The sequence below is a fragment of the Gordionus sp. m RMFG-2023 genome, chromosome 5, assembly GCF_954871325.1.
Source record: "Gordionus sp. m RMFG-2023 chromosome 5, tfGorSpeb1-WG-v2, whole genome shotgun sequence".
Classification (NCBI taxonomy): Eukaryota; Metazoa; Nematomorpha; class Gordioida; order Chordodea; family Parachordodidae; genus Gordionus; species Gordionus sp. m RMFG-2023.
Genome location: NC_088779.1, coordinates 3,972,639 through 3,989,531, shown reverse-complemented (window position 1 = coordinate 3,989,531; position 16,893 = coordinate 3,972,639). Strand labels below are relative to the sequence as shown.

At 29.5% G+C, this 16,893-nt stretch overlaps 1 protein-coding gene and 1 long non-coding RNA gene across 6 annotated transcripts; one reads left to right on the top strand and one right to left on the bottom strand.

Annotated features, from left to right (window-relative positions):
• Positions 1-407: 407 nt before the first annotated feature.
• LOC135929407 (uncharacterized) lies at positions 408-16,289 on the bottom strand. 3 transcript variants are annotated; one of them, XM_065465968.1, is made up of 10 exons: positions 16,078-16,286; positions 15,171-15,245; positions 12,871-12,943; positions 12,211-12,459; positions 7,765-7,923; positions 6,719-6,802; positions 4,444-4,518; positions 4,236-4,310; positions 1,359-1,607; positions 408-585 (listed from the first exon to the last, which is right to left on the bottom strand). In XM_065465968.1, the coding sequence occupies exons 2-10, from the start codon at positions 15,193-15,195 to the stop codon at positions 480-482; spliced, it is 1,095 nt and encodes a 364-aa protein (XP_065322040.1). In that variant the 5' UTR covers positions 15,196-15,245; positions 16,078-16,286; the 3' UTR covers positions 408-479. The 3 variants fall into 3 exon arrangements, with proteins under 3 accessions (XP_065322040.1, XP_065322039.1, XP_065322041.1); XM_065465967.1 differs by lacking the exon at positions 12,871-12,943 and having other exon boundaries at positions 16,078-16,289; XM_065465969.1 differs by lacking the exons at positions 12,871-12,943; positions 15,171-15,245; positions 16,078-16,286 and adding an exon at positions 12,548-12,832.
• LOC135929991 (uncharacterized) lies at positions 8,698-11,075 on the top strand. Of its 3 annotated transcripts, none has more exons than XR_010572697.1 (3): positions 8,698-8,768; positions 10,642-10,734; positions 10,962-11,075. It is a non-coding gene; the product is annotated as an uncharacterized LOC135929991 (long non-coding RNA). The 3 variants fall into 3 exon arrangements; XR_010572695.1 differs by lacking the exon at positions 8,698-8,768 and adding an exon at positions 10,410-10,492; XR_010572696.1 differs by lacking the exon at positions 8,698-8,768 and adding an exon at positions 10,499-10,564.
• Positions 16,290-16,893: the final 604 nt, after the last annotated feature.

Genomic DNA, 16,893 nt, shown 5'->3' with positions numbered 1-16,893 from the left:
GTGTTGCCTGAGGTTATTGGGACATACGATGTTGTCACCGAATTTGTAATACCGTCGAAAGTTAACACGGAGTTTGATATTCTAATTTGTTTAAGACATTAATTGCACATTTTATAAAGAATCAAAATTGGAAAAAAAAGAGTAGTATTTATTAAAGCCTTCCCATTTGATCAATAAGAATGGACATTTTCAAAATAAAATAGAAAACTGTAAGATGATTCATATAACCCCATCCAAAAAATGACTAAAAATTGTCTGAAAAAAATCCGGCTAAGATGCTCGGTCCTGAAATTAAAATCTGGGCCTAAGACAAAATATAGATTTCGGTCATTTTAAGATACAGGGTAAACAATGTTTGTATCTTCGGTATAAATAAATTTACGTGTCATTTTTATATGGTTTTTTTAAAAAAAATATATTTCCAACTTTAAATTGGAGGCGCAGGCGCGGACATTTTTAGTCTCAATCTTTGTAAAGTATTATTCTTGGAGGTTAAGGTTAGGACAGGTGCCTGATTTTTCTTGGACTGCGTGGGCATCCATTACGTTGGTGTATATTCCTTTCAACGATTCGTGGGATTTATTTCTAATTTAAAATTATTATTTTTTTATATTATAAAGACATTCATGGTTTACCCATGGTGCACCGTCGTTTCTTAGATACCAATAGTTGATGTTATAAATTTTTTTAAATTATGATTTATTTAGTGTTCCCCTTTCCCCCACTTTCTTTGTAGGGGATAAACACACTAAAAAGTGTATAATAGGTTTTTTAGCACAATTGACTTCTATATTTACTTTTAATTATTTTCAGGAATATGATTTTCATCTCTGGCAGTTATACCCGAAAGTTAGCTGGCATTGACAACTACCATAGTAATTAAAATATTTGGATAAACCTGAAAATCGCCATAAAACGAAGAAGTAGATTTAGTAAAATTTATTATTCACGCATCATAGATGGATGGTGAGATATCTCTGAGAGACAGAGAAAACCTAGTAAGGATTTGTGAGCAAAGATGGGAATAGAAATGGTTGGAGTGGCAATGCGAAGAAATAGACTAAGATGGTTTGAGTATGTGGAACGTAAAAATAAAAGATGACTGGGTAATAAGATGTACATTGATGGAAGTAAGAGGATCAAAACCTAGAGGAAGGCCCAAGATGACGTGAATAAAAGTGATAGCGGCGGATATGAGAGAAAATGAATCTTACTAATATTTATGCTCAGGACCGTGAAAAAATGGGAAAGAAAAATCAGAGAGGAAACTTGCCAACCTGAAAATCACAATTAAACGGAGAAGATATATAACAAATATGATCATTTATAAGTAAACAAAGTCTAAATATTATATTTACACTATGGCTTTCTTGGGATAATTGTGATTATGTATTTGATCAACATCTTGAATGTTAGGCTCGTGGAAATGAGATTTTGTAACCTTAAAAATGCCGCGTTTCAAATTCCCTCTCGCGTTGCAATCCTCGTTTTTGCATTTGAAATATTGAACGTCGCCATATTTATTGTTAAAGCGGTAGATAAAATTGTCCTTAACAATTAAATCCCTGTTTCTTAGAGATTTAGCGGTTCCATGAGATGTCGACACTCTTAAGATAGTTTAATTTTTTTTAAAATTTACTATTAAAAGTCATCTCCCTGCATTAGCAATGCCACTAGAACGGGGGAGGGGGTAGAATTCAGAGATCTTCATATTCTCGGCCTAATATCATATTTTCTAGCGGGTCTGGGCCGGGCTGGGTTTAAATTTTTTTTAATGGGCTTGGGTTGGACTTGGGTTGGACTTGGGCCTTTAAATTTAAATTATTAAAAACAGTTTCTAAAATGAAATATTGCCCTTTTTTCTAATAACAATAAATTTCATTATTGTAAACAAAATGATGCCTAAATATATTTAAATATTGTTTATCATTAAATAAAAAAAAATTAAATTTTTTTATATGGGCTTATTTTTGCGACACTTATTATGGGCTTGGGCCGGACTTGGGAATTTTTTTTAACATTAAATATGGGCCGGGCCGGGCTTGGTCAAAAAATTAAGGCCCATGATGTGCTCTGGTAGGATGCGACAAAGTAGGCAAAATCTTAAAGGGTTGGCATTTAATTAAAAATATTTGACGAAGTTGCATTATCGAGAGATGTCGGAAACATTCACTTTTTAAAAAGAGGCGTTTTACTTTTTATTTTGAAATCTAATTTTAAATACTTTCTTACTTCGAATAATTAATATTTTTTTAAATTTAATATTTTTATTTATATTAAAAAATAGCATAATAAATAAAACTATATTAAAATATTTTGAAAAAAAATATATAACTAATTTTACAAAAACATAGATTTTGGATTTCATATTAGAAACAATAATACCTAGGCAAAAGAAAATAGGGCCTAAAGGATCCTAATGTTGAATTACCTAATCAGAATAACAGGAATTTATATAATGAGAATAGTCAGAAAATCTTTGAAATAATTTAGAGAAGGCAGGCCTATTACAAATAAAAGCATTTTTTTAAAATCAACTTTGCACTGCACAAAACTGAATCAAGAGGAGAATTTCCAATATAAATCCGGGAGAGCAAAAGCTTAGCTACACTTTGACCCCTAACCCAAATTGATAATCGCAAGATAATCTATGCCTTTAATCTTACAACGGTTCATTATTAAATTGGCAGTTAATCTACGAAAAGAACGATTACCGCCCTTATACCATCATCAGACTTCGATAAAGAAATGAGACCCCCCCCCCCACCCCTCCCCAAGAGGATAGGAACTATAGCTGGAAGGGTTTCGTTAACAATTTTATCACGAAATAAGAAATAAATTGTTAATGAAGATACTAAAATTAGGATAATTAAGGGAAGCAATGTTAAAAAATATCAGGGTTGATAGCCATTGAGGCCCAGGCTGAACTCTTATTAAAGGATTTTATTGAATTAATGACTTCTTCACTGGTAAAAGGAAGAGGAGAAGATGACTATTAATGGAATTTGCTAAACATCGCTAAGTGGGAACCTGAGGATAGAACTCGACTAGGGGGAGCCCTGGGAAAGCTGCAAGGGTTTCGTCATTAGATATATACACGAATTTCTTCTTCGTAATTTTCCTTCAGGTGATATGCCTAAAAAATGTGAACTGAATAAAATATTCATGCATGATTAAACCCTTTAATAAATTAAGGCTGATATATAGCACCAGGGCATTGCCGTGACCGTAAAAATTAACAAAAGATATTTCTTTTTAAATTAAAAAATATATGAAATAAAAACTAGATAAAACATTTAAAAACTGAATAACAAAATGGAGGGCGAACACAAAAAAAAATTAAGGGAGGAAGGACTAAACTCTTCTGAGAATCTGAATGACTCCCTAAAATTCAAAGGTGATTTCCTGTAAATAGCTAAACTTTCAGGCCTATAGAACGTAGAAGACCCAGACCCTTAGGGCCAACGTGGCCAAGGGTGATGTCTATAACCGGGTTAAAAAAAATTATTATGTGGTAGATCGAAATATGAATTAATTTTAATTTTGAATGTAGGTAACCTGTATCTTAGGTCACGTTAGTGTTGGGATCTGATCTGACACGATTTAACAGTTGATCGATTTTAAAATCTGTTTATAAGATCAATTTTTCTATTTTAATACTAATCAGAGACCTGCAGGCTGGGTCTAAATTTTTTTTTAAAAAAAAATATACCCAGGTCAGGCCGGGCAGGGCCTAAAAAAAAATTTTAAACCCGGGCCGGGACGTATATTTTAAAACCGTTATTGGCTATAATAATTAAAAATAAATGTAACATATTTTAAAAAAATCCGAGACGGGCGTAAAAGTATAAAACCAGGGCCTGACTAGGCCGCGCAAACGGTACCTCTACAGTTCTCTGTTTATCTTTAATTCAATTCATTATAATAATCTAAGAAATATTGATTTTAATAAAGAAAAATTTGATCCCACAGACAGATTTAAAAAAAAAATCGATCAGCTAATCGTGCTGTATTGGACCCTACCACGAATTCAGTCCTATAGAATGCTTAGTGATAACCGAAGAGTGGGGATCAAAGGAAGGTAAAAAGTTTTAAAATAAAAAGGAAAATCTTTTGAGAGGGGTGAGAGGGAGTATATATATCGTATCAGTAACTAAGGCAAGGGAAATCAATTCTTTATCAGTATCGGGGATCTGTTATCAATATATGAAAATAAATGGATAAAAATACTATACTCTTCACTGACTAGGGTTATTGGAGTATCCATCGTTGATATCGGTATAACGTTAATAGTTAGTGGGTTTGTAATGCTAATTTGTTAAAAATATTATACGTTTATAGAGAATAAATATTAATTTTTTAAAAGAGCTATTTAAGGCCTTCTCCCCTTTTATCAGTATCGGGTAATTGTCAATATGAAAATAGAAGATGCAAATATATTACTCATTGCTTGAGGTAGTTGGAGCATCCAGTATTGATATCGGAATAACGTTAAAAGTTGATGATGGGTTTGTAATGCTAATTTGTTTAAAATATTAAATATTTATAGACAATAAGGATAAAAAGCAGAGTTGTCAAAGTAGCGCGCTATCTTTTTTGGTAGCTATAGCTAATAGCGGCTACTTTTTTAAAATTATTTAATTTTTTAGCGCGCTACTTTAAAAAAATATAATGAATGTATTAATGAGCACGAAAATTTAAATATAATACCATAATTAATTATAATTTTTATGATTTATTATTTAATTTTGAAATTGAAATATATTTTCAATTTGTATTATAAACCTAAATCACCTGTTAATAATTTGAAATGGCATCGCATATGATATCCAAATCGTTGAAAGTGATTCAGATCAGACAATGACATTAATGAAATGGAAGATACCAGGGAAGAAAATAATATTCATAGCAATACTTTCCCATTCCCTAGATTTCAAAAATTTTTCAAGATAAATATTAAAACAAAAACTGGCTTCAAATTTATATGTCTAAAATGTAAAAAAATATTTCCTCAAATCAATCCAGTAGCTATAACCTCATGAAACACCTAAAGGTAAATTATCATTTTTACATAAATTATAATATTTATTTTATGACTGTTCATGCTAATAGTTTTAAGAATATTGAACATTTAAATAAATTTGGCATAGGTGAATCTACATCCAAAAAGACTAATTCCATTCAGACAAAATTAATTAATAATACAAATGCTAATATTACTCAGAAATTAACTGATAAAGTTATTGTGAATTTTATAATTGATATTGTTCAGCCAATGTCCTTGGTTGATAATCTATCATTTACTCTGGTACAACTATTTTATGTCGCCAGACACTTGTGAATAAAATAGCAGATAAGTTTAAAGTGATGAAAGATGCTTTAATAATAGAATTATCAGAGATATCTCATATATGTACCACGGCAGATAGTTGGACACATAACAGAAGGTAAACACTTATTTATATTTATAAATTGATCTGATTAAATATTTTTAGAGCTTATTTGGGAATCACAAGCCATTGGCTAGACCCTAGGACTTTAAAAAGATCAGTAGCATTAGCCCTCAATAGGATAATAGGATGCCAGACATACAATGTACTTGCAAATATAATTATTGACGTTAGGATTCATAATAAAGTTTGCAAGATGGTGACCGATAATGGGTCCAATTAGCTGACGACCTTCAGTATTATAAATTAATTTTTAAAATATTTAGAGTAATAAATTAAATCAAGTAATAGTTAAGTTATTAATTAAATTTTTCAGTATTTATTTAAAAGTTATTTAATATTTCACATTATATATAGAATTTTTATTAACTAAATACATACATATTTTAGTAATATTATATCAAATTATTAAAAAATTAGTGAATTTAACTAATAAAATTTACAACAGAGATGGATTATTTCTTTAGTTTTTATTGCACAGTGTCATTGAGCTTAACAATTAATATGATATGGTTATTGAATATTTCATGGATGATTAGATTTTTACTATATTTATTTCTTATTGATTAATATCCATCAATTTATATACAGTACAGGGAATTCAATGTATTCATTTGATAAAATATTTTTACTTAGTTACATCATAATTTTTGAGGTTTAAAATTTAGAATAGCAACCTAATGATTTTACCACTCCATTTTTAATAAATATCACTACACATTTCTATTAAAAACGGGATGAATAATTTATTCTATTTAATATGAATATAGAATATTTGGTGAGGATAATGCTGAAGGTTAGACACAGAGAGATTATTTAGTAAGGCAAAACTGATACTTTCTGATCGTCGATCTAGACTTGGGGATGATAATATTGAAATGATTTTATTATTAAAATTCAACAAATTACGATAAATATTTAAAATTTATTACATAAATTATTTTATAATCAAAATTAACTATATTTTAGTATTTATAAATGTTGATTTTTATATATTATTTACTATACAATTACATTATATGCAAAATAAAAAAAAAATTGTTTTAAATTTTTTTTTATAAAAAGTAGCCTAAAAGTAGCTAAAGCTACTCTAATAGAGAGCAACTTTTTTTTAACAATTAGCGTAGCGGTAGCGCGCTACTTTTAAATGTAGCGATTAACAACTCTGAAAAAATAATATTTTAAGGCCCTTTTTTTTAAATGTTTATCGGTTATGGGGAACACAAATAACCAAATATAGAAATATAAGATAAAAAATAAAAAATTACTCTGTGTTGCCTGAGTTTATTGGAATATACGATGTTGTCACCGAATTTGTAATAACGTCGAAAGTTAACATGGGGTATGATATGCTAATTTGTTTAGGACATTAATTTATACAATTATAGAGAATCAAAAATAGGAAAAAAAAAAGAAATATTTATTAATACCTACCCATTCGATCAGTAACAGTAGACATTATCAAAATTAAAAGTAATGCATGATATAGCCCCATCCAAGAATAAAATTAAAAATACGCGGAGCTCAGACTAAAAAAATATCAAAAAATTCAGGTTGAGCTAAAATAAATAATGCAAAATTTTCGGATCCGAGCTAAAGTAGGGATAAAAAATTTAATTTATGGCTAAATATGGATTAATTTCTTATTTTTTTGAAAATGTCAGATGTCATATTCCAATTTAAAAAAAAATATATGAAGTAACATAAAATTCGCAAAATCTATCAATTTCAAAAATCATTTCACGATAGCGATTTTTATTTTTAGGAAAATCTGATTTCTATAAGATTGACCATGAACCTTTGAATTTGAACTAAAAAATAATTCTTCCATTTGATTTGCGGAATATTTAATCCAAAAAAAATTTATCAAAAAAATATTTTCTAAAAATGATAAATGTATTATTTAAATTTTTAAAAAGTTGATTTATAGATTGTGGCGAAAAGGGTTTAAAAAAATTACGAAGCTCCGAGAGGAAAGTGTTAGATACTTAAGAAAAATTATGAATATTTATGAAATTTCGAATAATGAATTAAAAAAATTATTCGAAAGATAATATATTTTCCTTATTCTCACTCGATTCGAATATTCGTAATACGAATCAAACAAGACAATAACTATTTTGTTGGAATATTGAACAGGTTATATGAGCATATTTTATGTTAAGAATATTTGTATAAGTGGTAGAGAAGTTTAGATAGAAGCAATTAAGATTGATAAGTAATGGCACAATATGTTAGAAGATTAGAGTCGAATGTAATCGTATAGTAAGTTCAAATGAATTGTATGATAAGTTTAAAAATAAAGTTACGAAACTTCGAAATTGGAGGCGCAGGCGCGGACATTTTTCGTCTCAATCTTTGTAAAGTTTCTTTCTTGGAGTTGAAGGTAGGACAGGTGCCTGGCTTTTCTTGGACTGCGTGCGTATCCATTACGTTTATGTAGACTCTTTTCAACGAATCGTGGGGTTTATTTCTAATTTAAAATTATATTTTTTTTATATTATAAAAGTATTTATGGTTTATACATGGTGCACCGAAAAGAATGATAGGCTTTGGATGGAAAAATTCTATGAGGAATGAAAGATTTAGGATGGAAAATCCTATGTAGTTGGGAAACGTGCACCGTGGTTTCTTTGATATCAACAATAGTTGATATTATAAAAATTTCTTTAAATCTTAATTTACGTGTTCCCCCTTTCCATCTCTTTCTTTGCAAGGTATAGCACACGCAAAAAGCTTATTGTCGGAGAAATGGGGGATTAATATTGGAAATAAATATGTTGGTTTATACGTTAATTGCTTCTCTTTATATTTTTTTTCTTCTCAGTTAATTTATTATAAAAGGAAAAAGTTTGTTATTTTTATTTATCGGAATATTTATTTTCATTTAATTTATTATAAAGGAAAAATAGTTTGTTATTTTGTTTATCGGAATATTTATTTTAATTTATTATTTATTATGGAAATGATATCGCGTAATTTTAATATAAAAATATAATTTTTATTGTAAATTATAGTTTTTTTGTTTTTTTTTTCTTTTTCAAATTTTTTGGAAATTATTCTTGGCTGAAATCAATAGAATAAAAAAAAGAAAAAAAGAAAGTTTTTTTTTTCTTTTTCAAATTTTTTGGAAATTATTCTTGGCTGAAATCAATAGAATAAAAAAAAGAAAAAAAGAAAGTTTTTTTTTTCTTTTTCAAATTTTTTGGAAATTATTCTTGGCTGAAATCAATAGAATAAAAGAAAGTAAAAATAATATAGAAATTTGTTTCAGTAGTAACAATAGGGTTCAGTGATAATAATAAGCCATTTATTAAAGTGCCCGTAAATTCACCTCCTACTTTCAACGCCACTTCCAACTCCCGCAACGCCTCCATGTCCCTAACTTGTTGCTGATTCCCGCTAATTATTGCCTCCTCACTCGGATCTCTGTTGCCCTCATCCTCAGGTAACGGTGGTCCCTCCGGCGACGCTCGTATTTCACTTAACCAAGGTATTCCCGGGGACGAAGGCACTTCTGGTACCGTTGGTATCTCACGCAACGTGGGCATCCCCGGCGACGATGACCTCCCTGGTAACGTTGGCGCTCTATCTATCTCCCCCTTCCTGCTACCCACTATCTCCGCTACTAGCTGCTCCGGCCGATCCGTTCCCCCTATCCTACGAATTACCCCCACCTGTGCGCCTTCCCGGTCTGGTACCTCCCGATTTCGCGGACATTGATATCGTAGATGCCCCACCTCCATACACCGATAGCACCGCCTTCCCTCCATCCTCGACCGTCCGGGAATTCTTCTGGCGATTTCCGATCTTCCCCGGGGACTCCGGTGCCGCATGATTACCTCTCTTTCCAATTCTCCCATACACCAAACGCGGTTCCATTCCATTTGTGGCACCTTCTAATGCATAATATACCACATTGCCATTAGACCTCTTTCAAATATTCTACCTTATCTTATCTTCGAATATTCTTATTCCCCAACCTACGGGTGTATGGGAGAATTGGAAATAGAGGTGATCATGCGGCACCGGAGGCCCCGGGGAAGATGGGAAATCGCCAGAAGAATTCCCGGACGGTCGAGGATGGAGGGAAGGCGGTGCTATCGGTGTATGGAGGTGGGGCATCTACGATATCAATGTCCGCGAAATAGGGAGGTACCAGACCGGGAAGGCGCACAGGTGGGGGTAATACGTAGGATAGGGGGAACGGATCGGCCGGAGCGGCTAGTAGCGGAGATAGTGGGTAGCAGGAAGGGGGAGATAGATAGAGCGCCAACGTTACCAGGGAGGTCATCGTCGCCGGGGATGCCCACGTTGCGTGAGATACCAACGGTACCAGAAGTGCCTTCGTCCCCGGGAATACCTTGGTTAAGTGAAATACGAGAGTCGCCGGAGGGACCACCGTTACCTGAGGATGAGGGCAACAGAGATCCGAGTGAGGAGGCAATAATTAGCGGGAATCAGCAACAAATTAGGGACATGGAGGCGTTGCGGGAGTTGGAAGTGGCGTTGAGAGTAGGTGAATTTACGGGCGAATTAGAGGTGTGGCTGGATATTATGATCAGTGAAACGGAGGTGGGAAGGTGGGGAGGAGAGCCGGAAGAAGATGCTGGAGAGCGGTGTCCGGACGAGGAAGATCCGAGGGGAAACTAACAGCGTCATTCCGTTTGGGATTTGAGCAGTTGGGGCGTGTCGGAGAAATGGGGGATTAATATTGGAAATAAATCGGTTGGTTTATACGTAAATTGCTTTCTCTTTATATTTTTTTTCTTCTCAGTTAATTTATTATAAAAGAAAAAAGTTTGTTATTTTATTTATCGGAATATTTATTTTCATTTAATTTATTATAAAGGAAAAATTATTTTGTTTATCGGAATATTTATTTTAATTTATTATTTATTATGGAAATGATATCGCGTAATTTTAATATAAAAATATAATTCTTATTGTAAATTATAGTTTTTTTGTTTTTTTTCTTTTTAAAATTTTTTGGAAATTATTCTTGGCTTAAATCAATAAAATAAAAGAAAGAAAAAAAGAAAGTAAAAATAATATAGAAATTTGTTTCAGTAGTAACAATAGGGTTCAGTGATAATAAAAAGCCATTTATTAAAGTGAGCCATTTGTTAAACTTATAATATTTTTTTATTAGCACAATTGACTTATATATTTACTTTTATTTATTTGCAAGGAATACGATTCTCATCTCTGGCGGTTATACCCGGAGTTACCTGACATTGGCAACCACCATATTAATTAAGAACAAATATTTAGTAAAAATGAGGTAATTTATCCTTCGCGCAACCTTTTTGGCAGATAAAATTGAAAAAATGGTCATTTTTTCGTTAAAAACATATTATATATCTGTTTAATGAAAAATAGTTTTTATTTCAAAATATAAATTATACTTTAATAAATCTGTCAATTCTAAAATAATTCAGTAAAATTTTATAAATTGAAAAAGGGATAAATTATCAATTCCTGTAAAATTTAATCAAATTCTATCAATAGGTCCAAAAGTTATGCACATTCAAAGCTAAACAAACGAAAACACAATTCGAATTATCCAACATATGAAGTTTTAGATCATACATATTGCAAGTGCCAAAAATCGCTTCAACAAACCAGTAATTAATAATTTAATTTATATGGAGCAATTAAAGACTAGAAAATTTGACGAAAATCACTATGAATCACTTTTCTATAGATACGAATTTGAAATGAATCATGTTAATTCTTCATAATGATAAGTTTTTGGAATACTCAAAATTGGTTAAAAAAAAATAAATATAGATTAAATCTCTTTGGAGAAGGTCGCATACTCATATCAAGAGAACAAAGGAAGAAAGAAAACAATTCCCGTAACTACTCGTTATGCAGAATGAATTGCTTTTCAAGACTGCCACGTCTTAAATTTTATTTTACGTTTTACGATGAGACAGCTGCCATGAATAGTCGCCATCTTAAATTTTAATAAAAGTTAAGGAGCAAATAAAAACTTGATTTTAATTTGAGAATACATTATATCATTCATAAAAATTATATTAAAAACTATACAAAGCCTCTTTGCTATTTTTTTTCTTCTTTAAACAATTAATTAAAATTTAATTAATTTTTTATTCTTCAAATTTTGAACATATCTTTTTAAAAAAAATTTCAGCCCCCCCCCCCCCCCCCCCCAATAGAGAGGCCGTGCCCTAAAAATGATTTATTTTAAATCTGGGCCAGCTTTGAATTTTATTTCCAAAAAAAACCCCAGAAACTTGAAAAAGCGCATTTTTTTTAAAAAAAATATGGAGGCCTATTATTTATAAAATGACAAACATTTCCCGTAAATTATAAACTGGTATACTATTCATTTTAATAAATGAAATAAAAGAAAGAAAGAAAGAAAGAAAGAAAGAGAAGAGGATAAGGTGACCATTTTAAGAAGCGTTATAATATATATGTAAGCGTCAATATGTTTTTTTCTTTAATGTGTTTTTTCAACTTTAAAATCATTTTTTTTAAAGCGCGTTTTTTAAAAATTTAAAAAATCTGATTATAACCGGAAATGCATGCCGCCATGTTTTGGAATATCTACCCTATGAATTTGGGACAATTTTTCCGTGAACTTTTAAACTTTTTTTCTCACAAATTATTTTTTAAATATAAATTAAAAATGAAGTCTAAGGGTTAACAATTAAAATTGTCTTATTCCAAACATGACACCATAATTTATAAATAAAATGTTAAAATAAATTTCTAAATATTAATTTACATCACGGCTTCCTTGAGATAATTGTGAGTAAGTATTTCGTCGACATTCTGAGAGTTGGGTTCGTGGACGTGAGATTTCGTGACCTTAAAAATGCCGCGTTTCAAGTTCCCTCTCGCGTTACAATCCTCGTTTTTGCATTTGAAATATCGAACATCGCCAACTTTATTGTTAAATCGGTAGATAAAGTTGTCCTTGACAATTAAATCCCCGTTTCTTATAGATTTGGCGGTTTCGTGCGATGTCGGCACTCTTAAGATTAATTTTATTTTTTTAAAAAAATTTACTTATTTAAAGCCATCTCCCTAATCATAAGCAATGTCTAGTGTTGTTAAATTACCTAATTTTGACCATCTCTACTGTGGCTTAGTGTTTTAGCCTAAAAAATTAAATTAAGCTTCTAAGGTGAGTCTCAGCTTGATTGATTCTAATATTTTTGGTTAAAAATATGGTCACGCTGTTTTATAGTTGACTAAAGTTAGGTAGTTTAACGACACTACCAATGTCATACCTAGAACGGGGGAGGGGGTAAAGATGCATAAACGTAAATAAAATCTTTGAGGGGTTCGCGGTTATTTTAATTACAAATATTTGACGCAATTGAGATTCATCATAGGAATGTGAGAATAATTTAATTTTTGAAATCTAATGTTAAATAAATACTTCTTCTTTTTTTTTGTTACGAGTAACTTACAAACGAAACATCTTTCTTCGTTGTATTTCCTGAGCGATATGCCTAAAAAAATGTAAACTGAAGAAAGTTTATGCACATGATAAACCCATTAATAAATTAAAGCTGATAAATAGATAAAAAAAACAATTCCATCAATTCAAGCTTCGATTTTGAAGAAATAAAATAATAAATACCAGGTCCCTGACATAACCGTGAAAACCAGGGTTGTTAAAGCATTTAGATACCTAGATACTATATACAGATACAAAAATGTGGTATCCGTATTTAGATACGCTGTTATAAAAAGTATCTTATCTAGATACTATTTTAGAGGTATCTGTGTCTATTTTATATATACATTTTGATATAATTTAATTCTACGTTTTTTAATATTAAAAATGATATAATATTTGATTTAAATTCATTAAATATTATGTCAGAGTTTATTTCATTACAAAAAAGCAAAATATACATTTTATATTTTAAGCAAAACGATATAACAAGGTAAATTTTATATTTCAATTATGAAAATTAATTTAAAAAACATATATCATAATTTTTAGATTAATATTTCTATACAATATCTGAAAGGAAATAAAATAATTTAATATCAGATTTTTTGGGGCACCCCTGAGATGATATAAGGACACTCATCAAATATTGAATAATTTTAAAAAATGTTTGTCAGGATTATAATATAATATATTTAATGGATATCCCAATATATTTTAAATGTAACATAACTCAGCAGTTAAATGGCCTGGAAGACTTTTTAGTGTGTCAAAAAATGTCTTTACAGATAAATGGGAGTGCCTTAAATGATAAAAATTTTGAGAATGTTTTTTTATTATTAAATCGAATAAATATTACTTATAATAATCATATAATTATATATTTTGCATAATTATAAAATATAACAATTACTATTTATCATTTATACATAGATGTGATATCGGCTTGATAATTTTTTTTTAGCCCACTTCAAAATTTGTTTAACTGGGAATTCTAAATTAAACATTATGCAATATTGGTATATAGGTACGTTTTTAGGTGATATATATGTATCTTGATCCATTTTAAAACTATCCTTTAACAACTTTGGTAAAAACTAATAAAATATATTCCTTGTTTTTTTTAATTAAAAAATTCTCTGTTATCTAGAGTAAAATTTTACAAATATGGAATAAAAATTAGATAAAACATTTAAAAAGAAATAAAAATGGAGGAGGAACGATTAAACTCCTCTGAGAATTGGAACACCTGACCTGGTTTTAGGTCAAAAAATTCAAGGTGATTTCCTGTAAAGAGCTAAATTTTAAGGCTTATAGAATGAAGAAATAGACTCTTAGGGCCAATGTAACCAAGGGTGCTGTCTATAACTGGGTTAAAAAATTATTATGTGGTAAATATGTATTAATATTAATAAAATGTAGGTAATCTATATCTTAGACATTTATAATGGGATCTGATTTAACAGCTGACCTATATTAATTTTATCTTTAATTCTATTTGTGATAATATAAAAAATATATATCAATCTATAATAATAAACAGATAATAATTGATCAAATGTTCCATGAATGTGGCTTTACAGAATTTGTTTAGCATTTATAGAAGAATGGGAAATTAAAGGAAGGTAAAAAGTTATAAAAAAAGAAAGGAAAATCTTTTGAGAGGAGTGGGAGGGGTATATTTCGCATCAGTACCTAAGCCAGGGTAAATAACTTTATATCATTATAGGATGGAAATAATATATAAAAGGCCTAATTCTATTTAAAATAATCGAGTTTGGGTCGAGCTGGGCCTAATATTTAAAAGAAAAATTTGGGCCAAGATCGGATAGGACTTTGGAAATTTTTTTCAATAAATTAAATCAAAAATTTTTATTTTACATAAAAAATTCAATATAAAATTGATAAATTTAGATATATTTAATAAAATTTCCAAGGTCCAATCCAATCTGGACCAAAAATTTTTTAAAAATATTAGGCCTGGCTTGGCCCAAACCCGATTATTTTAAATATAATTAGGCCCGAGCCCAGCCCGAACTGGCTTTGGGCCTAGCCAGACTTGGGCCAGGTACTGGCTGGGCCTAACTTTGCAAATCTCTAATGTTAATATACGGAATAATGTTAATAGTTGATGGTGAGTTTGTAATGCTAATTTGTTTAAAAATACGTTTATTGAGAATAAATATTTTTTTTCTAAAAAAGAGGTATTAATGGCCTTTTTCCATTTTATTAGTATTGGGTAATTGTCAATATGAAAATAAAAGATACAAATATATTACTCATTGCTCGAGGCAATTGGAGCATCCAGTGTTGATATCGGAATAATGTTAATAGTGGATTGTGGGTTTGTAATGCTAATTTAAAAAAAAATAATATATGCATATAGAGAATAAATAATAATCTTTTTGTTCTATAAAAAAAGTGCAATATTTAATACTTCCCCTTTTATCGATATTGGGAATCAATTTTCAGTATAAAAATTAAAGATACAAATATTACCCAAATAATTATAATATATAACATTCGGGCTAATGTATACTTTTCTCTTTATAACCTTGAAGTCAGGGTTGCAATTTAAAAACAAATTAAGTATTAGTGGGCATGACTATCATTATCCTCAGTATAGACCAAAAGAGTGGCATCAATGTAGTTAAATTTTTAGTTTCTCTTTGATACAATTTACAAAATACAAGTAAAAATTATTAAAATTTTTTTGTGCTAGTCCATAAAAATGCTAAAAATTTGAGCTTGGTTTTAGAAAAGAAACAAGGGCTACAAGCATAATTACTTTTTGGTGAAAAAATATATATAAAGTCAATAAAAAAAGATAATCTTGAAATACTTGTCACATAAACATTCTAAAATTTTCTTAAAATCAATGTCATAAATTATTTTATCAATTCAAAATGATAAATTCTCTCAGCATGCTGACTGGTCAATTTTAAAAAGGTGTTTATTTTGACTAACATTGTCAATAAAAATCCCAAATTTGATTTTATTCAAGGTTTTAAATTTTTTTAGCTTATTTGCACGAATTGGTCAAAATGTCTCAAAATGTTTTTAGGCACAATTAACTAACCATGTTTAGACTGTGCAATTACAAGGACAGACCACTTCTGGTGATGATTCCATTTTTATTTTATCTTACAACATTTTTCTAAATAGTTAAATATTAATATTAAATACCTTATGGCTTCCTTCGAATTGTGAATATTTATTTCATTGACATCCTGAATATAGACCTTATGGTAATGGGGTTTTGTACAATTCTTGTTCCCACATTCAAAATATTGGAATTCACCAACTTTATTTATTAAATTATTGTTTCTTTTCAATTTAGTGGTTTTGGGCATTGTCAACATTATTCATAATATATATAAATAGATAGTGAATCACAATAAATGTCTGCTACTTTCTACATATATTTATATCAGGAATCTCTCAATATAAAAATTGTTATATCACACAAGAATCTTTAAAAAATTTACTTAAAATACTAGCATAACATTTTTAAGAAAATATATTCTTTTTACATGAGCTTATAAGTATCATTATTAAAATCTGATCTTTAATAAAACAATAGTTTTTTTTTCATTGTCATAAAATTTCAATATAAAAGGATAGAAATTAAAAAAATTTTGAGCTTTCTTTATTTTATGATTTAAATGTTAGATACAAGTACCAAGAATTATCTATCATTAGTTAATTGCAAAGTACTTAATTAAATAGTAATTATAGTGGTAAAATTAGAAGTTAAGTTATTCTAATTTAGGGAAGGGTACAAATTTTCAAATAGCAGAATTTTTTTTTATTGTACTAAGTCCTTGGCTGGGTAACTGAAGTCTTATTTAATATTGTTAAAAATTGTTTTGTGTAGAAGATGAGGTTTTGAAAGAGTTAGATTTTTTTTCACTGAGCCTAGTTATAATTATACAAAACTAAATGACATTATGTATTGACAAAACTATAATTGCAAATAATATTTCCAAAATGATAAATTTA

Excerpts from the sequence above, each read along its gene's own strand:
- LOC135929407 (XM_065465967.1), bottom strand. The coding sequence starts at position 16,253 with ATGTTGACAATGCCCAAAACCACTAAATTGAAAAGAAACAATAATTTA. Across the intron at positions 6,803-7,764 it reads CCTGCGCCTCCAATTTCGAA|CATATCATACCCCATGTTAA; the intron begins GTTTCGTAACTT and ends TAAACAAATTAG. Across the intron at positions 586-1,358 it reads TATCCCAAGAAAGCCATAGT|AAATAAATCCCACGAATCGT; the intron begins GTAAATATAATA and ends ATTTTAAATTAG.